At 37.4% G+C, this 27,952-nt stretch overlaps 1 protein-coding gene across 3 annotated transcripts in view; it reads left to right on the top strand.

The window, feature by feature from the left end:
* Positions 1-27,952, top strand: part of UNKL (unk like zinc finger) — a 62,679-nt gene that overhangs the window by 3,679 nt on the left and 31,048 nt on the right. Inside the window, exons 3-8 of one of the 3 annotated variants that reach the window (XM_050905791.1) lie at positions 5,188-5,364; positions 8,287-8,420; positions 10,387-10,522; positions 11,274-11,391; positions 15,406-15,490; positions 21,036-21,118. In XM_050905791.1, coding sequence (XP_050761748.1) covers positions 5,188-5,364; positions 8,287-8,420; positions 10,387-10,522; positions 11,274-11,391; positions 15,406-15,490; positions 21,036-21,118 — 733 coding nt within the window. Of the gene's footprint in view, positions 1-5,187; positions 5,365-8,286; positions 8,421-10,386; positions 10,523-11,273; positions 11,392-15,405; positions 15,491-20,948; positions 21,119-27,952 lie in introns of all 3 variants that reach the window. The other 2 variants (XM_050905790.1, XM_050905792.1) reach the window with 2 other exon arrangements.

The following is a 27,952-nucleotide window of genomic DNA, read 5'->3' as shown; positions in this document are numbered from 1 at the left end:
ATTAAATGGATAGGTTTAGAAGTTATCAGCAAAGAGGTGGTGGTTTTCAAGTTTGTGTTTTGCAGTGAAATTGCCCACATGTAGAAGGATAAGAGCAGGGACCAAGGTTGGAGTCCTGTTAGACCCTTCACCAGAGGCATAAGAGGATGTTGAAGTTGGAAGATATGCTGCAGGAGGGATTGAGAGGAAAATGTGAACGTAGCTGAATTCCCATAAACAAAGGAGAACAATGTTTCAAGTGGAGAAAAATTAAGTAAAGCAGACAGTAAATTAAGAAAATGAGCATAGATGTGAGTAGAGAAAATGGGAGTCTGGTTTTTTTGACTCAGTTATAAGGTGAGATTATTGGAGACATTTGTGAGAGAAGTTTCAGCTGAACTGTGGAGCCCTTATTTTAAATCTGATCCTGAGAACTGGTGGCTAGAAATGGCAGTCAGCTATTGTAAATTGATAGCTGATTGAAGTTAAGGTAGAAGAGAAAAGGCATACAGGGCAAATAGTTTGGAAAGGCAAGAGAAGTCAAGGGTAACTTCCTTAAAGATAGACAATGCCAGAGCATGTCTGTAGTGGCAGGAGAAAAAAATGGAGGAAAACACCAACACTTCTGAGGAAATGCTTAGAGTGTGGCAGCATTCCTGTTTCAGAACTCAGCAAAAGAGTATTTTTCTGACCCTGTTTTGTCTTCTGCCTAAAATTTAGCCTTTTGTTCGGAGCAACTTCAAATTCTTACAGAAATAGGTTATAAACTGTAGTGCCAGGACACCTTTGTTTTAAGCTATCTGTGACAACATATTGGTACTTCTTTGGCTTTTATCTATGTCTCTGTTTCTCTGTTCTGCTCATCTGAATACACAGTTAGGTTAACGCAGTTTGTGAGTTGATAAGAGAACTAGCAAGAAAGGTAGACTGATGACACCCGTAATTATTCTGAGGAACATACTTTCAAGAGAGTTAAAGTAGAAATTGTTGGTTTCACCCAGGCTTGACTCTGATATTTCTTTCCAAAGTTCAACTTGGAATGAAAGGAAGCCCAAAATTTTAAAGCTGTTTAGAAAAGGGCTTTTCTAAGGGTAGCAAATTAAAACAATCTGTTCTAAGGAAGGGCCTGTGAGAAAGACTAGATTACTTGCAGAGTTAGAGGCATATATTTTGAGCAGTGAATAGTGTTCCTCCCAGTTTCACAAGTGAGGATAGAAGTGATACTTTTTTTTTAATCTGATGTGTTTTTCAACCATTGTAGTCAACTAATGTCAGATTCAAAAAGACAAGATTATTTTGTATATGTTAGTATCTGTAATGTAAGACTGCTCTAAGAGTAAATGAATTACAGAAGCCTACCACAGGAGAGCACTTGAAGTAATCATAGGAAAAAATATGTCAGTGCCGCAAGGTTGAACGGAAGTAGAACTATGTAGTTGTTTCCATACACTTAAGAACATCTAGCGTTACCCTTTAAACTGGAACTGTTTATTCTTAAAGGATATCTTTGGAATGTTTATGATGTGAATTAAGAAGAGTGTGAAAAGGAAATAACATTTCAGTAATCAGTTAACCTTTGAAGTTTTTCTGAATGTATGTTCTGTTTCATGGTATATACATCTACTTACTTTGAATAATGTAATGACAGGTTTACTTTGTGAGATCTGGATGCAGAAAACAAAGCTGATTTCAATAGTTAAATGTTGTGTGTAGACTCCAATAGAACTTAAAAATACAGAGCAACATTCTTTACTGATTCACGATTATTAAGTTAGGATTCAGTACAGTTATTTTAAGTTGGGAGATGGCTGTAGAAATATGGGCCATAAAACAGATTTGTTATTCTGCCTGGGAACAACTTTTTTTTTTTTTTTTTTAATAAAAACTTTATTCCTAAGGATTAAGTGATGTCTGAACAGCCTTAGTACCAAACTATGGTACATGAACAAGTTCAACAGTTTGCAGCCGTGTAATCCAGTGACAATTAAAATCAACCATTTTAAATCAAAATACTAGTCTTGTTTAAAGCTGTGTATTACGATGGTTTATGCTCCATTAAAATATTTCATTAATGAAGTGAAGGTAAGATCTAACATCCCTCTAATTCATTAAAGGTTAGTAGAACATCTGTTCTATGCATATTTCAGTGCATTGGCTTAGTTTGATACTATGTGTGAATAAGTACCATCTACCATCTAAAAGCTGCTTTTATTACAGTTTTTTGCCTTTCTGGCTAATGATCCTATGATGAACTGCAGCTGATCAAGATGTCTGGGGTTAATAGCATATGTATTATTGTGGTATTGTATGAATAACACATTTTTATGTAAAACATACACGTGCAAAATTAATGCCATCGTTTTTGCTCTTTGTGGTTTGCATGCTGTTTAGTCTCCCTGAGTCACTTTTAGAACGAGCCCTTATCTAGTTCTTTACAAGTCTTAAACAAAATTCAGATAACAACCTGTCTAGTCACACTGGATAGCCTCATTAGAGCATTCCATTAGTTGCTGGAGGAGGACTTCACCTGTTATGGGACTCTTTAGGCAGGTAGCAAAATGTGCAGTAGGAAAGCTGTGTTTTCAATAAAATTCAGATTTCTTTAGCTATTGATGGCACAAGTATTGAGTCTTAGGGCAAACAAACCTAGGTTTAATTTAGCAGAAGTAAGAGTCTTGTGACACAGTTTATATTTCTTTCCCAGCTTGTTTTTGGAATCCATGTTGTCTTTTTGTGGGAAAAATTGTGACCTGAGTATTTCTTCCTCTCTCACATTGCATACAACAAGTTGTGCCTAGCTTGTCTGACAAACTATGTCTATATTCCATTGAATTATCTTTTTTTTTAAACAGTAATTTAAAAATAATTGAAGTCTTTAGCTTTTTTGGGGGGGACCTCCACTGATAAGGCGATTTCGCTAGGGAAAAACTGCAGATATTTAAGCAAAAATGTTTGCCCTCTGATAAGGAACCATGGACTTAGAGACAAGCAATGAGATGTAAACACCTGTACACTTCTTGCATGGGGGATAAGACATTTAATTCTTGTTTCCAACAGGAACGAGCAAACTTAAGTAGATGAAAATGGAGGCGTGAACATTATGCATAAGAATATGACAGAGTATTCTCATCTTTGTGAGGTGTGCATATATGAGTGAAAGATCAGAGTTTGTAATGAACAGTCCGCTGGGAAAATGGAAACATTTGACCCCTGCAAAGATTCTGCTAGTGGTGGGACAGTTAGCAATAACAAAAATATAGCCTCAGATTGCATTTCCTCTTGCTTAGAGTTCTGTACAGGACTAGTGCTGGCAAAAGTATCTGATTGACTCTTGTGGTTTTTCTCATTTTTCCATATCAGTAGCAATTCTAGCAGAACAGGACTGTGTCAGTGTTATTCACACATCACAAAGAATTTCTCACAAAGTACAGCTGAGGCGCTATAATGGGTCCAACAAAGATTGTATCCTGTCTGTCTTTCCATGTAGAGCCAAGAAGTGTGAAAGAACTACGTTCAGATCCTGAGTATAGACTGTGCTCCGTTTTACACTGACAAAATGAGATGTACCACTGAATTTGGTATACCTAGTCTTCCCACTAATTAATTCTGTTGGGATTTAAAGAGATAGGTACAAATGACTAGCTGCAGCCCATTTATCTTGTTTAACAGAATGCTGGTTTTAAATTCCTACAAGGAAGCAACTTGATTCTCAGAAATCATAAAGAGTATCAATTCCTGGAAGTCAGCACAAGCTGCAGGTGTTTAGCACAGCAGGAAAAATATGATTTTGATGTAAATATATAAATGCCAGACTTGTGTTTGCGAACAATTGCATTTGTTTAGTCTAGTTTCTAAATAACCTTTTTAGAATATAGTAAATAAAGCTTAAACCAGCATAAATTTGTTTAAGCCAATTAAATTTGTTTACTACTGGTAGTTGGAATTATAATCCATACATGATGCTAGCCATTTTAAAGTACAGACCGTAACTCACATAGTTGTGTCTGAAAAATGGTTAGTATATGTACAAAGATGTATTGCTGATGTAGAATCATAGAATCACAGAATGGTTTGGGTTGGAAGAGACCTTAAAGATCACCTAGTTCCAACCACCCTGCCATGGGCAGGGACACCTTCCACTAGATCAGATTGCTCAAAGCCCCATCCAACCCGGCCTTGAACACTGCCAGGGAGGGGGCATCCACAGCTTCTCTGGGCAACCTGTGCCAGTGCCTCATCACCCTCACAGTAAAGAATGTCTTCCTAAAATCTAATCTAAATCTATCCTCTTTCAGTTTAAAACCATTATGCCTTGTCCTATCACTACACTCCCTGATAAACAGTCCCTCTCCATCTTTCCTGTAGGCCCCTTTTAAGTACTGGCAGGCTGCTATAAGGTCTTCCTGGAGCCTTCCCTTCTCCAGGCTGAACAACCTCAACTCTCTCAGCCTGTCCTCATAGGAGAGGTGCTCCAGCCCCCTGATCATCTTCATGGCCCTCCTCTGGACCTGCTCGAGCAGGTCCATGTCTTTCTTACGCTGGGGGCCCCAGAGCTGAACACAGTACTCCAGGTGGGGTCTCATGAGAGCAGAGTAGAGGGGCAGAATCCCCTCCCTTGACCCGCTGGCCACACTTCTTTTGATGCAGCCCAGGATGCGATTGGCTTTCTGGGCTGCGAGTGCACATTGCTGGCTCATATGTAAAAATTGTTCTCTTCCTTTTAATAGAAGAGTCATTTTAGATTTCCCCTGAGATTGTTCAATACGTTCCATGTCTATGAAGAACAGGCAGGAAAAACATCACCATGCTTCAAGTACCCCTTGATTTTAGATGATAACATTAAAAAAAAAAAAAATTCTTGTACCTCTTAGTGTAGAAATTATTTGAGCTTGTATCAGTACGGAAGATGTCATTCCTTAGCTCAGATGATGTTGTTGCTTACAGGGGTGCTTACTAGATTTATTAATAATATCTTTGTGAGCCAGCCTGCTATAAATTCTTATAACTTTAGCAGAGACTAAGAAATAGATTAATGTTTTTCATTTTGAAGCTAATCTGTGATGGCGGTTTGTTTGGGACAATTTTTGTTTGAAGAATCCTGCAAAGTTACCTGTTATAAGTTAATAAGAGATATAGCATAATTCAAAATTAAATTATTAAAAACAAAACTCAAAGCAATGCTCTAACTTTCCTCTTTCTATTATGTAGTTGCCCTTACCTGCATCGAACAACAGGGGATACAGAAAGGAAGTATCATCTCAGATATTACAAGACTGGAACATGCATTCATGAAACAGATGCCCGGGGTCACTGTGTGAAGAACGGAATTCACTGTGCCTTTGCTCATGGTCCACATGACCTTAGACCACCAGTATATGATATAAGGTAGTCTTGTTTCAAATTCCTCAGCGTAATTAGCAGGAAATACCACATGTCTGTTGTCACCACATACCAGAAAATGCAGTATGCTTTGCATGAAAAGTATACTTGCTTCTGTAACTGTAAACGTAAGAGTACAATTCACTGTGCATCTTGATAGCAGATAGAAGCACACTGGGAAATACAAATACTAAGGTTTTGTAACTTGCAATTTCAAGAGCAATTCTTACGACTGCTAAAAGACCAGATACTCTGCCTTTTGTCATTTATGCCTTGTAAATTTGCATGTGGTTTTTACATTCGCACATTTATGATTTTGTTAAGCCATCTTTCAGGTTCTCAGCTTGTATGTTTGACATTTTGCCTCCTGACGTTGCGGTTTTTTTAATTATGTTTTATTTTTTCATGTATAAGAGATCATTATTTTCTGCCTTTCTAATGTATAATCAAGTTACTGTCGAAAGAAGATGCTTTGTGAATCAGGGTAGTGGTAGGTATGAGTTTTAGCTGTGGCCAAAGCTGGGAGATAAGCATGTTGTTGGGAGGTATTATAAATGGGTGGAAGGGGAGCTCTTGCTACAGAAAGTGGTCTGTGTATACTCAATAGGAAAGGATACCGATTCCTAGAGAGCTTTGAAGCCTTGGTATTCTCTTACTGTATCTTACAAGTATCTCTTACTGGACACTGGAAGAGCATTCTGGGGAAGTATCACTATACGCTTGCCCTATTCTTATACTCTTCCCTAGGCATCTGCTATTGGCCACTGTTGGAGACAGGATTCCAGGCTAGATGAACCTTTGATCTGAGCTGGTATGGCTGCTATCTTACATTCTTACCTTTGTTATCCCTTTGTCGTGGTTTGACCCCAGCCGGCAACTATGTCCCGGCAACGACACCCTTATTCCCAACCATCTGTTGGGAGATGATAACTCTCCCTTCACAATAATTTTAGTAAAGTTAGTGCCTTTTCAGTAATTTCATAATTATTTAAATTCATATTTTGCCACAGAATTCACTGCTGCATTGCCTGGTCACATACTGTTTAGTTATATCTAGCTTTTCTTTCCAGAAGACTTTCTTCAGTTAGCTAGCTGATGCTTCTTCTGCAAGACATCTGTCCATTTTCTTTTTCCTCTTTTTAACTTTCCTTATTTAGCATACGCAGCATGATGCTACATCAGTCTGAATACAGAATGCTTAGTATCTTTGTAATCTTTTGTATTGTATTAGAATGAGGAAGCAATGTATAGCAAGACTGAAACCAAGCTCCATTCTCTAAATGTCTTTTAATGTGTTACATGATTGTTCATTGGTGATCGACTACGTATAGAGCATCAGGAGGAGCTGAAGACATTTGTGGTAGGAGTCTATGTTTAACGGCTTGAACCTACAAGTAGGCTGCCTCAAACTTCTTTGGTGTTTGTGAAAAACAATCGTGTCCCATTGCTCCTCCTGATTTCAGGCATCCAGCATTCATAAGGAAGTCCAAACAATTGGGTCTTATTTTTTCTTTGGTGGTCTTTTTGCTGTATGATGGACACAGATATTAGGATTTCTTCATTTTAGGTAAAGAGCAGAGACATAACAGTAGAATCACTGATGCAGATGTTAACTTTATTCCCCTTAATAGCCTTGTTTTTCTACATATCCACCTTAAAGAAAAACTATCTGTTTTCCTTCTCATTGCCTGCACCTTTTCTGAATCTGTAAAGGAAATATTTTAACTGTTTGAAAGGTTTTAGACTTGGCTTTGGGTCTGTCTTTTCTTCCTTTCCTTTTGAGATTTTCTTTCTTGGAGGATACTTGGGGTCTGGGAAGTTCTTGAAATGATATGTAAATGATATAATAACTAGTTACATTATAAACGATCACACCTTTCAAACTCCTCTTCAGAGATCCTGAGTAGGACTATTTTGGTATAGGAGGTAAGCTCCTTGAATATTTGTGTCTAGAGAAAGTGCCAGCTGAAGGTAGAGGCCTTTGATTCTCATAGAGTACTATAGATCCACCTCTGGTATTTGATTCCTCACCTTCTTTCTCCATTGCTTCGAAGTCTGCCTAATATAATTATGCTTTAGTATCTTTTTTTTTTTTTTTTAATCTTTTGTACTGATTTGCTATTGTTGACTCTCTAGACAGCTTAATTTTGCTAAAATGGTGTAATAAAATTTGTCTCAGATTTTTGGTAGGGGTTTCATACCACTAATACAATACCTTTTAGTTTGGTAGTAGTCATTGTGATCTTTCAGCAAGCTTGTGGTTGCTTACTTGCAAAACAGTTGTAAATTCTTGCAGGAGAGATTCCATTTCCTCATGATGATTGTTATTTGTTACTAGGTCTCCCGAATGTCTTGACAAACTTTTCTTGCAAAATCTTACAGTGAGCCAAAAGTACTTTGGCTACTTTTATATGATGTAGTATTCAATAGCTATATTTTGTACCTTCCTTCAGTCATAAGTTTTCCAAGGCAAAGAGTCTTATGGTATTTAATTCTCCCTCACAGAGGAGGAGTTCTGTATTTCTGATCACCCTTATTGCCCTTTCTATATCTTTTTTAATTCTGCCATGTCCTATGTGGCAGTGGAATATCAGAAATTAATAGCATATTCAGAATGTCAGCACACCAGCATACAGAGGTACAGATGGGCATTGCTGGTACAAACATTGCCTGTGTAGATAATGCCAGCATTCCTTCATGTGTTCTCTTTGATTTGTATGACACGGTTATTCCTTACAATTGTTTGCCAGCTTCAGCACACGTAATGATTTGAAATACAGTCAATTTAATTTTTTTTACAAATTAGGCTTGTTAAGAGCTGGATTAAATGACAGAACTTTGATAGACTTGGACAGGATTATACCTGCGACAGATAGGGTTACTGGAGCTATACAGTTTAGCAGTGTTATTTTCTTTTCCCCATTCCAGAGAACTTCAGGCACAGGAAACCTTACAGAATGGGCAGCTAGGATGCGGTGAAGGCATTCCAGATCTGCAGCCAGGAATTTTAGCAAGCCAGGCAATGATTGAGAAGATCCTTAGTGAAGATCCAAGATGGCAGGGTAACGTTACCCTGTCTCCTTCCTCTGTTTGTTTATTGGTGTTTGGTCCAATTTGTGCATCCTGGGTCTTCATCTGGGAGAATTTCAAAAGCCTTTTTTAACAGAGTAAAAAATTGGTTTATATAAGTAATATGGATATTTGTGAACAAGTTGTACTGTCTGTCACATTTATATTCAGATTGCATTTTGAAAATGTTTTGGTTTGAAAACATTTAATAGGACTTTTTCAGTTTACTTGATACAAGTGTCACTTATCTGTGTCAATTGAATAAATGTTCTTAAAAGTCAGTAGGCGCTCTGTCTTGTGCTAAGTAGTAGTAATGATTAGAGTCTTCATTTCTGGAGTCATTAATAGACTAGTTCATGGACCGTTATTCTTTGCTAAGCTTGACTAACAGGAATGAAGCAGAATATTAAACAGAAAATTGGAGCAGAATATTAAAATACAAGAATGTCTTGAAAGCGTTATATTAGATCTCTTAAAGTAAATCCAATTGCCCTAGTTTTCTTAAGGCTTTCAAAGTTGGTTCTCATGTTCTTGGTTTAGACTTGCTTATTATGTAGCCGAAGATGTTAGTATCAATCAGATATTGTTAGAGGTCTTGCCCAAATTTTACTTTAGAAAAGACTGCCAGGTACAATTACTTCCACAAAATTCATGTGGGGACAGTAACACAGGAAGAGGTGACATAAAGATGCTGTCTCTAAGGAATTCAAGGGGAGATAATTGTATGATACTTGTCCCCTCTATATTTTTTAAACCTACTATAGGGTGAGTTCCAACCATTTAAGTACTAATAATGTGTAGAGCTTAATTGTCAGCTCTCCATCAAAAAATATTGGATGTTTGACATAAAAAGACAGCAAAATTGACCAACTAAAAGCCCTTTTATTGCATTCCTTGCATTGTCACAGGTCTGTGTTATATAATGTTGTATGGCTTCTGTCAATCCCTGTAAATATGGTGAGATTGCACATAGTTTCTGGGTATTGAAAATCATCCAACTAGTGATTTCAGCCTTATTTTCCTAAGCCTTTAATAAAACTATTGAAAAGGACTGAACAAAGAATAGATTCCGTGTGATACTCTGATTAATAATCTTTGCTATTTGAAAGTACATCAGTAATGACTCTGAGAATGTTTATTCAGCTAGTTTTCCACAAATCCTACAGGAGTCTTGTAGTATTGTGCAGTTCATTTCTGAGAACATCTCAAGCTAAAAGGTTTGCTGAAGTCAAGATATATGACATTGGCTGCTTCTGGTTTACCTACATCCATTTTCCCACCTTAGGAAGAAGTTACATTGGTTTGACATGATTTACTCTTCACGAACCCATGCTTGCCATTAGCTAAATTGTACCTTCTAATTTATTTACTTGCTCCATTGTTTTTCTGAATTTTTCTGTTTCTAGACAGAACCTTGTTTGTCATCTCCTAGTTCCTCCTTCCTGGAACCAAAGATGTAGAGACAGAGGCAAAGGTAGAGAAGAGGCTCTAGAATTTGTCCAGGAAGATTTTACTGGACAGCCTTAACATGCCTTAACATGAAAGCAGTTTCGGTGAAATAAGGACTGTCAACACTAAACTTAAGAGAAATCCAGATATAAAATAGTATAATTTTTTACTGTTTGTCTTACTAAAATGAATAATGTATTTTCAGGTATTAATTTTCAAAACGTTAAAGGTATATAATGAGAATTTCCAGATAGTTTCTCTACCAATAGATTGCTAGTGCTTTATTTGTGTACTTTATTGTAATATTGCTATTGAAGATAAAAGCAATGAAGATTGCGTGTTAGACTTTTATTTAAAAAAATGCAGGAGTCAGTCTAAGTTTATAAGAATGGAGGGGTCTGTGAATCATAATTTTTTTTACAAAAACCAGTGTGATACCTAAGCTCACTAAGGACACTCTGAATGCAGAAATTAGTTGTTTATTTCTCTTAATTGTTGACCTGTTTACAGATACGAATTTTGTATTAGCTGGCTACAAGACAGAACAATGTACCAAGCCACCCAGACTCTGCCGCCAGGGTTACGCATGTCCACACTATCACAATAGTCGAGATAGAAGACGAAATCCCAGAAAATTCAAATACAGGTACATAAATACATATTAAGAATAGACTTTTTGGTCAGTCACACAGTTGTTAATGGACTGATCTGTTTGGGTTCTTCTATAATGCAATTGGATATTCCTAATGGAATAAAACCACATCTTTCCCAATAGCCTTGCTAAAAGTTTTTTGGGGAAGAAAAGCATCTGTTCAGAATGATCAGACAGTTCTGAAGACAAAAACTATGAAGCTGTAATGGAAATATCCTTCTTTCTTGTGAATAATGAAAACAATTTCTATAATTCTTAGCAAAAATTGGAATCACTAGATCAAACGTTTTTTGTTATGAAAAGATCAACTATAATTTCTGTCTTTTTTTCTGGTTTTGTTCTATAATTTTCCACTTCTGAGCAATATTTTTAGGACCAAAATTTAATGCATCTCCTCTTTTACTTTTCATCCCTACATCATTCATCATTACATCATTTTACATCATTCTCATACACTGTGGTTTCTTCATTGTTTTTGGTGTTTTTTCATGCAGTGATACAAGGTTTAGAATTGATGGGCTTTGCTTGACAGTCTCAGGACTGTGAATAAATGTCATTAGACAGAAGATAGATAGAGTCCTACTAGCTCATCCTTCTGTCAAAGAATTTCCAAAAAGTCAGAGTCTCTCAGAATTTGCAACTTTATAAGTCCCAGAATCTAAGATTGTGAGATTTAGTGGGAAATTGTTTGAGACTTCTGCTAGGAAGTAGATACAAACATGCTCTGGATATCACTTTCTTCTAGGTCCACTCCTTGCCCCAATGTAAAACATGCAGATGAATGGGGTGAACCTTCAAGGTGTGAAAGTGGGGATAGCTGTCAATATTGTCATTCTCGTACAGAGCAGCAGTTTCATCCTGAGGTAAGAACTACGTTTCTACTTATTTTTAGCAATCTCAAATTTATTATGGTTAGATGATCGATTAAAGATATTATTTATGAAAAAACGTGACATTTCATTCAACACTTCCAGTCGTTGAGGTATTTGCTTAAGCAAAACAAAATTTGCTAAGAAATAGTTATTTGTACTGCTGTGGTTTTCACTGATAGGCATTTTTATTGTACTGCTTATGAAAAATTAATCAATATCCTCTGGATTTGGGCATAAATAAATGTGTTCTCTTTTTTACCTAACTTCTTGGGTTGGTAATGAAGTCACAGTAGTAATTGCCACTCAGTAACTTGGGACAAATTTCTATTTTAAGTATAGTTAAAAAGCTTTATTACAAATAATTAAGAGAAAGTGAGTAGGTCAGGAGGAGGTGGAGAGAGCAGAAAACTCTCCTGGTGGCTGAAGTAAGACACTCCAGAAAAGGGCGATTTTAGATTCCTCTGTAGGCAAAGTCATTGTAACTTTGTTGGATGCTTGAGCGTAACAGTGAAATACTAGGGAAGAGAGCAGTGCCATGCAATCTGCTGAGATTTAATTCTTATCTGACACGATGAAAATATTAAAAGTGCCAGTTAATGGAAACAAACATGATACTGAAAAGACATGTTATGCTAGAAGCTGCCTGTACAACATTGGATATCTGTTTTCATTTTGGGACCTTTGAATGGACGTGAAGAATTCACAGCAGGATGTAATTTCTTGCATTAGAAAGTTCAATACTTAGGTATAAGCAAAGAGCATTCAAGCAATTGCTAATTTCTCTTCCAATTATGAAGATTATTGAAGGCATCTCAAGACCATACTGGGAAAGGAATTCTTAGAATACTGACTCCAGAATTGTTGCAAGCTTCGTATCATACATTCCCTATCATAAGTTGACCAGCTACATCTTTATACTAAATAGGTGGCAGCTGTCTCTACTCTTCAGGTGCTGCTCCAGAATTTCACTGTCCTGATTACTAGAGATTTTACAGTCCAGATTTATTTCAGATCATCTAATTTCTTCTGCATCATATTCCAGCCCTTTTCTGTAGTAAAGGTGTCTTCATGCTTAGTATTGCTACCATACTTTTATTTATGACAATGCCGTGAATGAAAGTGCTAAAATAAGTCACAAGGCTGAGCCTTGAGTTCTGCTACTAATTTTGTCTGCTGCCTTCCTCTTTCATACCATCCGTTGTTATCTCTCCATTAGTCAATTTATCAGCAGATATATAAAATGTTACATAAGAATCATGTTCTTCATTATCGTAATTAATGAATCTTACAACATCCTATATTGAAGTCCTTACTAGAATGCTCGCATTTCCATTCTAGAGAAGGACCTTTGATTTATCAAAGTTATATGGTGAGTCTACCATGAGGTGCCTTTGCCAAATGTACTTTTGATTTTATCCCATTTCTTTCTGTCTTTAATCTAAATGGTGACAGACAGAATAATTAGTGGCCTGAATCAGCTGTTTTTGCTCTTCTCAAACATATGTGAGCTATACTTAATATACTTCAGTTATATGTGCTGCTTCTGATGTGGTGGCTTTAAAAGTGGCTTATTAAAAGTACTTGCTAACTGCATCTGTCTTATTTGCCAGTTTTTTAAAAATCCTGATGCAACAATTGCCTAATTCACTTCCTCTTCCTGAACTGATGGTGATTTGCTTCCACATCAGCTGTAGTCACCTCAGTCTTTGTCTGCTTGTTTCCATTAGCTGTGCTGCCTTTGTTGTAGTGTTGAACATAATTCCTACTGATAATCAAGGCAGTTTGATGAGGATAGTGTTATCACCTCATCTAATTTTAAGTCTAGTATTTAATTTCACAGAAACTAGCAACGTGCCTGCACTGGAAGAGGAGTTTTCATTCAACATCATACCCTGTGATCCTTTCTCTCCTTTGCTCCAGCTCTGACTTTGATCCAATTATGTGGTTAGAATGGAAATTCCGTGCAGCTTTTGTACCTCTGACTTGAGGATTCAAAGCACTCATTCAGTTCATAATGAAATTCAGTCTATTTAATAGTGGTAATCAGTTGCCTTCATTCCTCAATCTACTTATTTGATGTCAATAACATTAGTTCAGCCTTACTTTTTTACGTCCTTTAATTTAAGTTGAATTAATACTCACTTTATCCAACGTTATCTTCTCTTTTTGGATGTTTTCATGTACTTGTTCTTCACCAAATTCAAATAAAGAATATTGTCATTGCCTCTTGGCTCAGTGACTATTTTTTGAAGAAACCTCTTGATTATCACATTCAGGAATAGCTTGATTCTGCTGTTAAAAGATAGCAACCATGTTCTTGTCTATAGCTGGGAAGTTAGTCTTCTGTAATGATTTAGTTCTTTGAGTTTGCTGTCTGTCTTGTAATATCGGTATGTGTAGATGACGTGGTCATCTCCAGAATCAGTCTTTGAGGTGTGAGCTCTGCCCCGATAGTATTTTGGTATTATCTATATTATCACTTCTTGTATCTGTAGTATTTACCAGAAGGCACTCCACACCATCTGGGTAGCTCATAGGATCAGGAAGGCTATTTTTTGGCTAGGACCTCAAACTAAGACTGAACTTCCGATTACATCTTTTGTTGAAACGATTCGGAAGTCAGCTCTTCTCATTTTTTCCTTATGCATCATTAGCATCGTGTAATACAGCATTGGGGTTTTATATTTAACCAATAAACAGAGAACAGGAAAGAAAGGAGATGGGTCCCGCTTCATTTCCTAGTTCGGGTGTTGGTATCCACAAATGGCTCCTTCGTTTTTTGCGATGTCTGTGATAGCTCCCAGTGAAATTGGTGGAAAGATCAGTCCCACTGTTTTGTTTGTTACGTGTGTCATTTGGGTGAATATTTGTCTACAGCATGGATGTTTTGTTGCTTTTTCAGTGTTCAAGGAAAAATAAATTATTTGTAGTGTGATAAGCATCAGTAATAATTTTGTGATTTAGCATTTTACTATAGTTTCTTGGATGATCTTTGGGTTATGCATGAACTAGTAGTGAATATAGGAACTAAATTTTCAGCCTCAATTCAAAATCACTTATGAGAGGGAAATTAAGATGCTTAAAATAGCTCTAAAATAAAGAGCTTACAGAAGTAGTTGTTGATTTTTTTTTAATACATAGTTTCATTTTTCATGTTTGCTCTAAGGCGGGAGTCCAAGGTAAACGTTTTTTTACACAGCATATGCAAAAGTGCCAAAGAAGTGGCATTCTGAACTAAGAATTATTACTTATTGAGCCGTGAATCACTCAACTGACACTGAAAGCCAAAGACCACAGTACCAAGGTTTGGGGAACCAAAAAGATCCCTCTGCTATTTGCTACAGACTTGCAAATCACCAGAATTAATTTTCTAAAGAATCTATGTGCTTTTAAATAGGTTCTTAATATTGTTCTAATATGATAGTATGTCAGCCCCTCCTCCCAGCCTTGTGAGATCCAAAGATCGTCAAGATCCTGGTAGAGTAATAAACTGAATCTGGATCTTACTAGCAACTTATATAATCATTACTGTCATGAACAGTCAGTATTACTTCAGTTCTCATGCACCCAATCAGGTTAGAGAAAGACATTTGAATGTTAGGATGATTTGAATAGTAGAGGTGTCCTAACGAAGGAACTGTGTTGAAAAAAACATACTGGGGGTTTTTTTCAGCTTGTTTGACTTGTTTCTATACAACATGGAAAATCAAAGCAGTTTAAACATTGCTTTTCTAAAATATTATTGTTACTTACTATTTATTATTGTACAGAAGAAGGTTAAGATTCTCTTACCTCAGGTTTGCTTTTCTTAAAATTCTGCTCTTCTATTTGATTTTTAAAAATGCTCATAAGAACTGGGTTTTCTGAGAAAACTGTGTAATATATATTGTTAGTAAATATTCAGAATTTTTCATTTAAAGGTTTTAAAATTTTCTAACTATTTTGTCATTAACAAATGTGTCGTAACAAATATGTTTAGGTTAACCACCCTTCTGTTTTGTTTAGATATATAAATCTACAAAGTGCAATGACATGCGCCAAACAGGTTACTGCCCACGTGGTCCATTTTGTGCGTTTGCACATGTTGAAAGTAAGTAAGAGAGCTGTAATTTTCTATCAGTGTTCATAAAAGTGAACCATCATTTCTAAGCGTCAGTAACAGAAGTGACTTAACATCATTAATTTTAATGCATAAATGGCATTTGATGTTACTTGTTTTTAGAAATTTATTCCATGTTTTCTAATACCGTATATTGCTGTGGGAGCTTGCTGCATTTGCATCAAATTTGCATCAGCAGTAAAACAGGAGGTGCTTTTCTTTACAAATGCAGCTTGTCCCTGTAACTTTTTGAGGTTGATCTGACAATTTTCTACACACACGCTTGACTTTTCAAAATATATTAGCTGTCCTATTGAAACCTATAGTAAACTTCTCAGGTAGAAGTTAAACATCCTTGCAAGTATTTGCAGAACTAGGGCCTTAGCTAAACTGAAAAAGAACACAGAGAAAATTATGTCAGCTGTCCTCTTTCCTCCATCGCCCACTTACATCTTCACTGCACTCAAACTGTTACATACAGAAAAAGAGAAGAGGGACCATTTTTTTCCAAGAGAGCACTCAGTTCTTCGGTATGCATCTACCCAGATTAATTCTGGGTATGCATCATCAGATTCTTTTTAATAGTAGTATCAACGTAGGTTATCCCTACACTCTCCCTGCACTCCAGAATGTGAAGCACGCAGTTGCTGCAACAACTATTCATGCCTTCTTTTCAGTAGTGATGCAAGGCAGAACTTGAAGCATTTCTATGTAACTTATAGGTGATAAATCTTTTCTTTTTTGATTATGTAGTTTTTGCTTGATTATGTAATCAGTAAAACCTCATATTTATTTTTCAAAAAGAAAAAAAAAAAGGTCTGCTCCTATCTTACTTTTTGCCTTCTGCTTCTAGAGCTGGAAGGAGGGATGAGAGACCCTACCAATTTTGGAAAGCTCCAAATTTCTGCAATTCAGTAGTATTTATCTTACGATTCTCTAATGATAAGTAATGGCAGTCTCCTCTCTCTGTCTAACCTGTCTAGGCAAATGTGATGTTCTGTACAACCATTTATCGTGTCACTTGCTTACCTAAAAGACGTTCAGTGAATAGAGTCATTCTTGCTGCCCACAGCTCTTGTTTCTGAGAATCTGTGGTATGGTCAACTTGGTTTTTAACTTCTGTGGGGTGATCGATTTTACTTTTCCATGCTTTTGTTACTCAGAGAGGAGGAAGGATAAAGAACCTCCTGTATTTATTTCAAGAAGCCCATTACTCTAAGACCTAGCAATTCTTCAAAACATTATGGCAATGAAGTCAGTATTGACTGTTTCTTCACGTCAAAAGTAGCTCACTGCCTTTGCTTTTGTGCTGTTGGGGCTATCTCCTAAATCAAGTCCTTCACTGTTTGCCAGTGTTGGCAAGCACTTCTTTGATTCAGGAAAGTCTGAAAATACACATTTTGTTACAGAAGTAATTTATGGCACTGGATTTACTGTTCTGTTTATCTGATATAAGTTTTTTCTTTCCTGAAACAGGTGAAAGAGTATGATTTAAACAAATTCACTGCATACATGCAGCATGGTATAATTGTGACATGCTGCAAAACTCCTGTGGGAGAAGACTACGTTTTCTCTGTTTTCTTCCTTAGACCATACTGAATGCTGCCTCCCTTCTTGCCTCTCCAGCATGGAGAGTACAGGATAAGTTCAGCAGAGCTTTTGGAGATTGGAGTTCTTTTGAGACCCCATCACGACCTACTTCTGTGTGTCTTGATCATTAGTGTCTTTAACAGTCCAGTTGATGCTTGATTCCTATGAGAGGAATCATTCTCACAGGAAGCTCTCATTGACAATAAACAAGATTTCCATCTCCAAGGAAAAGTTGAGCATTGCCCAGGCTAAAGATAGAGGGCTGAAGGAAAGTCCAAACTTAACAATTTGCTGATGTTATTCTCCCTAAGGGATGTCTTTCTAATCTGTTGCTAATCCTTCTCCCCCAGCCCTGTTCTTTCTTCTACTCTGTAGGATGAATTCTTGTACTCTTTAAAAATCTCCAGAACTCTGAGAGAATTCCTGAGACTTTGAACATGTTAGCAGTCCTAATTGAGATGCAGCAGCTTAATTTTCTCCACATAGTTGCATTAGACAGAATTTTATGTCCATCAGAAGAGACTTACATGGCTCAGCCAGCATGCTCTGGAACTCTTTGGCTTGCATCATCTGGAATGAAGACTGTGTAAGCAGGAAATCTCAACAAATGAACTTGAAATCTTGCAACAGTACCCACCCCCCGTCTCTGGTAGTCTGAATAGTCCATCAGAAGTTAGATGTTCAGTTACTATCAGCAAGAGCGCCTTTCTGTTGTTGGCAACAGCTTTAAGCTTAGTTCAGCAGCTCTGACATTCTGCCTCCTATGTCTGTAGAATAAAATGGTTTCTGTCCCTTCCATATTAGGGAAGGGGGAGAGAATGGTTTCAGAGCTGTAGATCTTTTCATCAGTATGAAAAGCATGAAACTCTTGGTTCATGGATCTCTTTGAATCACAAATTATGAGTGTTCTCCACCTAACTTCAGTGAAGCCCTAGCTATGTGGAACGAGTAGAGGAAGATTTCCCACCATTCATACATGTATCTCAGCAATTTTTATCATTCTATGTGAAATAATTTGTGGAAGCACACGTTCTCTATAATAGCGTTCCCGGTCTTCCTTCAGTGTCTTCCTCAGAACCAGCTGACCATTTTTTTCCCTTTTTTCCCTCCTTTGTGACGATCATGAGGAATACTACTATTCCTCCAAGACTGCTTTTCCCTTGAGGCCCTGGCTGCAGACAGTATTGTCTTATAAATGTCACTCATTGTTTTTTTTCCCCCACTGGCTGAAGCCCTAGGTCCAGTGTAGTCCCAAAGACACTTTGTGATGACAGGGGGGAGGGCACCTGATCCTGAAAAGTAGAGAAGTAGTGGGATCTGACATATCTCCCTGGCACCCTTTGCAAAACAGAGAGTAGCTAGGGTATGTTGGGACACTTCAGTAACGGACTCTCTTAAAATAACGAACACCTCTCTGTGGCACTCATTTGTCCACTGGCTGCCTGACTACAACTGGCACCTTAACAAAAAATAGATTTTTTTTTAAACGGAAACATGGGCAGACTGAAATTCTGCTGGCAAGAATTTGGAAACACTTCAAAGAACACATCTCCTGTATAACAGCTCTGTTACTGAAGGCATTTGCCTTCAGATTGTTCGTCAAAGACTGTTCTCTTCTATTGGTGCCAAGGTTGCAATAATGAAAAAACTTACTTCTGACTTCATGAAAGATGGAATTCCCCAGGCCAGACCTAGCCTGATCATGGTAACTCTTATATTCATAATACCCAAGTCTTGTTAGTGCAAATTCTAAGGAGGCTATATAGGTGAAAAAGTTGTATCTCGTAAAGAGTACAACCCTATTTCTACACAACATCCTAGGCTACTGATACATAATCCCTGAAGCACCACTGCATTGGCATTAGATAGTTGAAGTTCTTTTTGAGGGCTCTATCCTAATCTCCATGAGCTTCAGTGATTGCCGTGAGATAGGCCACCACGTGCGTGTTGCTTTTCTGTCAGTTGCAACCTCCTACAACTGCTAAAGGTCTTTGAGAAAATATGGTTAGACTAGGGGGAGGCTTACACTGTAGAATTTTGTAACTTTTGTGCAGCTAGCCACAAACTATGATGTTCACTCTGCGAAGAAATTGGAATGATGTAGAAGCACACATTCTGAATTTAATGTGTCTGTTTGACTTACTATCAATAAGCAGAATAGCAAGAACTAATCACGCTATTCTCCCTAAATACCCTGGAAAGAGAAAGGAGAGATCATTTCTCTTTGAAATGTTTGGAAAGCAGTCTTATACTGCCCTTCTAGGGTGGTATGACTACTTACACTCATTTATAGAACATTGGACGAGTATATGGTTGTGTCAGGGAAAAAAAGCTAATGAAGATTTAAGAGAGCATGAATCAGATAGTGCTTTTCCTGTGACAGTGTGAGGGTTGACTGGACATGTGAGGGTTGACTGGACAAAAGATGGCTGACTGGACTTGCTGTGGGCAAGCAGCTATACAGTGAGATGATATGTAGTGAAAGTGAGAGTAAATGACAAAAAGTCAGCGCATCTGTTCCTATCTTCCCAACTGTTCTTTGCACTCTCACTCTGTAGGAGGAACAGCAGGGGTCTAGTAACATAATCTTTGCAATCCCTATGGTTTCTTTTTCCTTTTCTTTTTTTTTGGGTGTGGCTGGACTGGACTTGCGTGTATAGTGGTACTTACTAGTAGCTTTTTCCTTTCTCTTTTGTGAGCCATGTCCCTATTTTTGTAATTTATACAATAGTGGAAATATGTGGTAAAGCATTGGACCGTATAGTAAGAAGGCCGCGGAGTTGTGATAAATCAAATGCTAGATAGAAACCCCCCACATCATTAGAAATAATCCTCAGCTATGCTGTCTCCACTGAAGAGAGGTGTCTACATATGTCATACTTATTTTGTTTCCTACTATGGCTTGTACTTTCGTACACTCTATCAGAGCTACTTATTGTTTCTAGTAGGGAGAAATGTTTAAATTTGATTTTTAACTGCAGTTTATTATTACCCCTTCAGAAATGCACTAGTGGCTAGAGATGAAAAAAATCTTACCATACCTGTAGAATTTATTACGAGATTTTGTTTTCAGTCCTGACTTCCTTACTTTGATGTCTTGTGTGCATGGATTATGAGGTGAGGAATGTTATTAACTGTAATTGCTTACTAAAGTAAACATTTTTTGTTAACTCATTATTTGCCTGTAAAACTAGAAGTCTGAATCTCCTTAATATACTGCACATTTAAAGAATCAAATATCTAAGATGTTTAACAGTTTAACAAAGTAGCCTTTGGGGAATTGCGAAGTAATTGTTCAGTCACCTTGAGTTGAATTTTCTGGTATGAAAATTAACAGTCATTGGTCACAATTTACGTATAAGTTAATAATGAACTTTCTCAAAGGTTATTGTTCCTTTTTAAGTTGAATAGTACAAGTCCCATATTCTCTTCAAATTGTTTTATGATTAAGTCAGTTGGTTCTAGACTGGAAAAAGAAAACAAAGAACCCTATAATTATGATGCCATTGTTACCTTTCCAGTCAGGAGTTCTAAAAATGTTGTCTTTAAACCCTGGTATGATAGAGATTCTGGAAAATAAAGCAAAATCTAGAATACTTTAAATATATGAATTTTGACCTACCTCCCACCAGTTTTAGATGGAGCAAGTAAATAAGAGTATCACATTTGTTAGTAGCCACAAATACATAATGGTGAATTATATTATTCTTACCTTGCCTTTATGCTTATATTTAAAGAAAAAGAGAGAGATTTCTTGTGTGTGATTGATGTTTCCATGTGACAGGTGCTGTGTTTGGTACTAGGTATGTAATTGTTAAATTCACACAGCTAAGTATCAAATCTGTGTGTAATTTGTTGGGGATTCCTTCAACAGAGGACACCATGAATGTAGTCATACTGCAAACTGGTTGTCAATCAAAGCCAGGCGCTCACCTGTTTTCAACAGACAGCATAGGAATTGCAAATGAATGGAGCAGCAGTCTTAACTCCACAGACAGCATTACAAATAGCAGTGGGCAGTCTGGAAATGTAAGTGTAAATAATTCTGGAAAAGTTACTAATAATAATCACTGTGCCAATATACAATGTTTATTTTACCTCTTAAACATCTGTTTTTTATTTCTTTGTACTTCAGCAAAAGAGAAAAAAACCACAGCTATAGTAAATGTCAGGCAGTAATATTTAACTGGTACTGTAAGCCTAAATGAAATGTCTGCCCTTGGCACCAGATTTAACTATGTATTATTTGTGTTTTCTGTTCTTGTTTTTTGTCTTTAGATGCAATATTTTGAATGCTACAGTGAGGAACATCATTGTTAATTAAATATACAGCTACAGGACAGCTTAATTTACATATGTCTCTTTTTTCTATAGGAAAGGTTTCATTCATGGAAGATCTTGCCTGATCCCAGCCCTCTTCTCTGCCCTAATTTGTTAACATTAGGAATGAATTGATGTCCTGCCTGAACATGCTTTATATTTAAAGCTTCTCACAGTGGTGCAGTACATGCAGTATGTTTGGTAGTAGAGAGGTGTTTGATTAGAAGGTGATAAATGTAGTTTCTGTTAGCAAATTTTATCAGTTAAGGATGGAGGAGAGGCAGGACATGAATTGATGTCCTGCCTGAACATGCTTTATATTTAAAGCTTCTTACAGTGGTGCAGTACATGCAGTATGTTTGGTAGTAGAGAGGTGTTTGATTAGAAGGTGATAAATGTAGTTTATATTAGCAAGTTTTATCACTTAAGGATGAAGGAGAGGAAGGAGAAAGATATATTGCAGAGCTTTTATTATCTTCCTTTTGGTATCAGTTGGAATAGATCCTTTTGTTAAGTTTTATGTTTGTTGCAAAATAATATATGAAAATAGTGGTATCTCTCTTGTTCTCTCCTGACTTCTGTTTTTCTTAACTCGTTTGCAGTGCAGAGTCATAACTACTTACACATTTATTCCCAGAATTTTCACTTCTAGCTTTCCAGCACTGTTGATTTATACTGTTTGGTTAGAAACCAGATAAAAGGACATATTTTAAATAATGCTTAAAAGGAATTGCCAATAAATAGTGCAGTTGTTAAAACTCCTGGGTTTCTTTCATGTAGCTTCATATTGCTGTCCTGTAGATTGAGAATAAAGATACCAATATGCCTACATTTTATCTTAGGTTCCCAGTGCAGAAGTCTGCTTCCGTATATGAAAGGTTCTGCGAGAGGGTCTGCCTTTTTATTTAGGAAGCTAATTTTGTTGTTGCTAAGGTTCTGAAGCTTTCAGGAGAGACTCATAAAAGCATCTCTTCTCCCAGAAGCTTCTGAGCCTTTCATGAATGATTTAGCTACAGCTGAAAACACTAACTATTCTAACATGCCTTCCAGCTATGGGGAATCTTCTTCCATATACATGCATTTTTCTGTTGGTCATTAGGAATCTGATGAACATTGTTTACATTTTCCATTCTGTGCTCAGTGAGTCTCTGCCTGTACTACTGTTTAAGTGTAAAAATGGAAAAGTTAACCCTACTCCCTTCCCTGTACTTCCTACTTGAAGTTTTATTGCAAGTGGCCACCTTTTTTCTGATGTCTGGCAAAGTGTTCTGTCTTTCTTTCACTTGACTACTTACCTGCAGCATTGTTTGATGCACTTCCATTGTCTGGTTTTTTGAATATTCAGTTCCTGATTTTTCATTAGCAGGTTGGTCTTCTGTTTTTCCATGTTTAATTCTTGAGTTTCGTTGCTTGCTTGTTTTCACCTTCTCCATCTGCTGTAAACTGCTTAATTTCAGTATTTAGTCAGTCTGTTTTCCTCCCTCCCCCCATTTTCCGTATCCCAGCAACTTATTTACATTTGTGGTTTGTGTTTTTTCTCTCTGTTCCAATACGCTGTCTTTCTGTCCCCACCTTCATCTTCGTTCTTATCACTGTCAGACACTGGCCCTGAGTAAACTTAATTTTAGTGGTTTTTATCATGATGAAATTAGACTTTCTATGCCTCTCTTCCTTTGTGTCTTCAAAACAAAATCTCCCTATTCATCTTCCAAAACTTCTTTCACATATCCCGTTATAGTATGCTGGGAGAGTATACTACTGTTTTATTTGCTTCTAGAGGAAAAGGATGATGTAGTACTTGAGAGACCTAAACTCAGTTCTCTGCTCGATCGTAAAATTCCTCTTTGACTGTGAGCAAGTTGCTTAGGTCCCCATTTCTAGAATGTGGTAATACTATTGCCCTATCTATAAATGTTATTGGAAGAATGAGTCCATTAAGATTCTGTATGATCCAGGTTGATAGTGAGGGAGGCTGTATAACTTTTAAATATATACCTTCTTATCTCACCTATACTGCATTCTTATGTCTTCATCTAAGTTGCCTTGACAGTTGGACTGTCATCAGTCATTCCTCTGCTGTATCTTTCCTTAACATTTCAGTCAGGAAATAATCTACTCTTCAGCCTTTTTTGGTAAGTGTGAGTTCAGTTTCCATGGAGACCTTCTACATCTATCTTTCTTTACCTCCATGTTCTGCCTTCTGGTTTGAAGCCTCTAACATTATACTTTTGTCAGTCCCTTCACCTGATCTATGATAGTACTATTTTTCTCCAGTCTGTCTTTGCAGTTCCCTTTGCTTTATACTCCACGAGTTGTATCATCTAAATGTACTTAACCTCCACAATGCAGTTTACCCAGTGTGGCACAGTGTTTCCCTTGATTGTAATTTTTCATTTCAGTTAGTACTACTTGTTTCTCCACACTTGCCATCACCTCTTTCTTTTTGTTGTATTGCTCTAGCAAGTCCTAGATTGGCTTTCTTAGCATACCCATTTTTTTCTCATATTGCATCAGAGCTGTGAAGTGCCTTAAGTAAGATTCGGAGTCGTTGTATGCATTGTAGCAACAAATTCACTCATCCTTTTCCCAGTCCTATGTGTCTTCTTTAGAAGCTGCATTTACACCAGCAACTTTTACTTTCAGCTCTTATGCTTGTTCTTAACCATTACTACTCTTTTGTGCTCTGTTCAGTGTCATCTAATTGCCAGAAGGAACACTCCTTTTTACTCATTCTCCTACTGCTCTGGTTTTTTATGATATAAATTTCTTTTCTTTCACTCTTTATTTAACTTTAAGAGGGTCTTCCATATCGTTTCTTCTGTTGCACTGGTAAAATTCATGTATCTGAACTCCTTGGTTGTGGGAAATGATAGTAGACTAGGTTTCTTGAATATTTCTGTGCGTACAAGTCTTGAAATAGCTTGATCCATGTTTCACATACATTGCTTGCACCATTTAAACTTTGATGCCCTACTTGGGTAATGAAGTTGGTTATGTTACCACTTCTTCACGTTTACTCATATTTCCATTACTCCTTGCATGTCCTTCCATGAATCTTCAGCTATGTAATGTTTCATCATCCAATATGCTATGCACCCTTTTCCTCAGTCACTTTTGCTATCTACCCCTTTCCTCAGTCACCTTTGCCAAAATAATCTCTCTGGCATGCAGTCCTCTGCATCCCATACATATGCATCATTCTCAGTCATAAGCTTCTGCCTCACCTGAATTTCATCCCTTCATTTCAACTGTTCTCATTTATATCCTGCAAATTGATTGCAATTTAACATACCCAAATGGTCTTCTCCTATGTTTGTTTTTCTCATAGTTTCACGAGAGTTTGATTAACTAGGCTGTCTCAGTGCGTGCAACCATAGTCATAGTTGCTGTTTTATATGCTTTCTCTAGCTGGTTGATTAGTGTTATTATATCAATACAAAATGCATATTCTTTTGAGCAGCTTTTCAGCCAAAAAATGTCAAGAATCTTATCACCTCTCCTTAAAACACGCTCAGCTCACGCTTTAGGATTATACTGCTGATCTTCTCCATACATCAGGTCTCTTTGTTACTGACACCCAACTGCAATGTACCTAAGTTAGGTGATGATACAGAGCAAAGGCCTAGCTGTATGATAAAATTTGTCTGTAAATATTGTTCAAGTTTGTGGCACTTGCTGTTTATTCAGGAGGTGAAATAGGAGATACATCAAAGATTAATTGCATTTATCAAATACATAGGATATATGTTGATCACAATGGATGAAGACAGTATAACCAGCACCATCTTTGTTTTATCAAGTTTATCAAAGATGTGTAAAAGTACTTGATCACATGTTTGAGTTAGGACAGTTAAGAAGTCAGTGCTTGTCAGCTCAGTTGCGGTAAAGATTGGGTGCCTTCATAGCTCATCCTGATTGCAGACTCAGTGCTAACATTCTACTGCCTTCATTAAGCCTCAAGTTGTCTGTTTTACTTCATAACTAAGATGGCTTGAGCGTGTGCACATAATCAGTTACCACACTCATTTGGTAAATAATAGTTTATTAAGCTGTGATAATGCAACTGAGTTTGATTACGTGTGTATAATCTCAGTCTGAACAGAGGTGATGAATCATGCTTCCTTTACTGTGGAATTAGTGTTCTGAGACAGTGAGGGACGTAGGAAGGAAATAAGTTACTTGAGAGCAAAATTGGTTTTACAGCTTAATTAAAAATACCTACATGTTTCCTCTTCCTGTCATCTTCCCCTCCACCCCCCACAAATGTAGGCAATATAACAGTACATTTAAAGCCACAAAATATAATGCAAATCAAGAAACTCAAGAAGCTGCTACTTTTGTAGGAAATATATATAACTAGTTTTATAGGTATATGTTTCCTCATTTTCTTTGTAGAAGTTCATCTGTAAGCAAAGGCCTAGAATAGGTAAGAACCAAGGGAAAGAATGTATCACTTGTTCTACACGCTCCTGTTCTAAGCAATTCAGCTGCAGTGAAGAATAGTGGCAAATGATTTCTTTGTAAGAATCTAAGAGGCCAGAGTCTGTGTGGTTACAACATTATGAGGATGTGACCCTTGTTAAGGCAAGCTTGGCATCTTTTGACTTGTGGTGTGTCAGAAATATTCAGGTGTCTTATTGCCTTGAGCAAACATGCAAAATTGAAAAAGTTGTTCTTTTGTAACCTCTGTGAAAGGGAGAGGTAATCTGAAATATATCCAACTGCAGTGTTTAGTTAAGCTTAAAAATGAATCTCTGAAGATTTACAGCTGAGCCTCTGTGAAGTAAGGAATGTCACCAAGTACTGGTCTTTAATTAAAGTAGACTCTAAATCCTTAGGGGTTGAACTGTGTCCTTCCTGTGCTTATGTCTTTGACTACACAGCACAGCAGATTTCCATTTTTAGGAGGGACGCATTCCTGAAGAGTACTTAAATCTGTTGGGCCTCTTTATCCCACGCTCAGAAAATCAAATGCTGCAAATCTTAAGTTACATTTTTAGAGCAGTTTCCAAAGATCATGTTGAAGGCTTCCTCCAGAGTTGAGGCAACTGTATGACTTCTAGCTTCTGTTGTTTGTGCTTCTGTCTTAACACAGAAGAAAAAGCCTAAAAAGAACCCCAATTAATACTAAAAATTGGCAAGAGATTTTCCTAGTGTCAGTAGTGCTGAGGACATTGCTGTTCATGCCAACACTGATACCAAAATGTAACTTCTGCAGCATAAAGGAACAAAAAGTAAGCATTGGTAGTTTTCCTTCCCCCTCTTGCACTCTTTTTGTCTCTAATACTAATATCAAACTCATTTTATGTTAGTACTGACATTTGACTTCATGTTAACTGTGAATCACAAGTCCCTCTTGATACAAAATACATGTTAGCTCACCACCTTGGTGTCAATACTGCACTAAGTTGTATGTCTGTTTCTAGTGATAGGTTTCTTGACATTTCTCAGACCTTCTTTGTATCTTACTCTGTGCAAAGAGCATGAGAGATGAGAGATAACAGGAGCAGTGGTCTTGCGGGTATACTGTAGCAGGCCATAAAGGATAAATAAATATTTGAGAATAAATTATTTCTTGTCACGTGAGTGGCAGTGTAACCTATCGTGGTTTCTCTGTGGAGTCCACCTAGCCTTGAGTCATAGAGGAGATGCTTCTTACAAGCCTGGGCAAAAAGGAAGAGGGTCCTGATCAGTGCTGACATTTTGGGCCAGATCATCTTCACCAGACCTGGAGGAGTTTCTCACAGAGGGAAGGGAGGTGGTCTGAAAAATCCTCCCATTTACTTTCTCTGCTTAAGAATTATCTTTGATGACTATAGATAACGACCAGGATCAGGTATTCTCCCTAAATATCATCTCCTCTTGCCTCTTTTGGTAACAGGATATTAGTCTGGGTCTAACCCAACAGGGCATTTCTTATGTTCTTATTAGGGGGATAAACATACAGTATAGGGGCAGACAGGAGATAGAATCATAGAATCGTTTAGGTTGGAAAGGACCTTTAAGATCGTCGAGTCCAACCATAAACCTAACACTGCCAAGTCCACCACTAAACTATGTCCCTAAGTGCCATATCCACACATCTTTTGAATACCTCCAGGGATGGTGACTCAACCACCTCCCTGGGCAGCCTGTTCCAATGCTTGATAACACTTTCAGTGAAGAAATTTTTCCTAATATCCAATCTAAACCTCCCCTGGCGCAACTTGAGGCCATTTTCTCTCATCCTATCACTTGTTACTTGAGAAAAGAGACCGACACCCACCCCACTACAACCTCCTTTCAGGTAGTTGTAGAGAGTGATAAGATCTCCCCTCAGCCTTCTTTTCTCCAGACTAAACAACTCCAGTTCCCTCAGCCACTCCTCATAGAACTTGTTCTCTAGACCCTTCACCAGCTTCGTTGCTCTTCTTTGGATGCGCTCCAGCACCTCAGTGTCTGTCTTGTAGTGAGGGGCCCAAAACTGAACACAGTATTCGAGGTGCGGCCTTACCAGTGCTGAGTACAGGAGGACGATCACTGCCCTTGTCCTGCTGGCCACAC

This window comes from Gymnogyps californianus, chromosome 15 (assembly GCF_018139145.2).
Source record: "Gymnogyps californianus isolate 813 chromosome 15, ASM1813914v2, whole genome shotgun sequence".
NCBI lineage: Eukaryota > Metazoa > Chordata > Aves > Accipitriformes > Cathartidae > Gymnogyps > Gymnogyps californianus.
The sequence above is the reverse complement of the archived record's forward strand: the minus strand, read 5'-3'. Positions and strand labels throughout refer to the sequence as shown.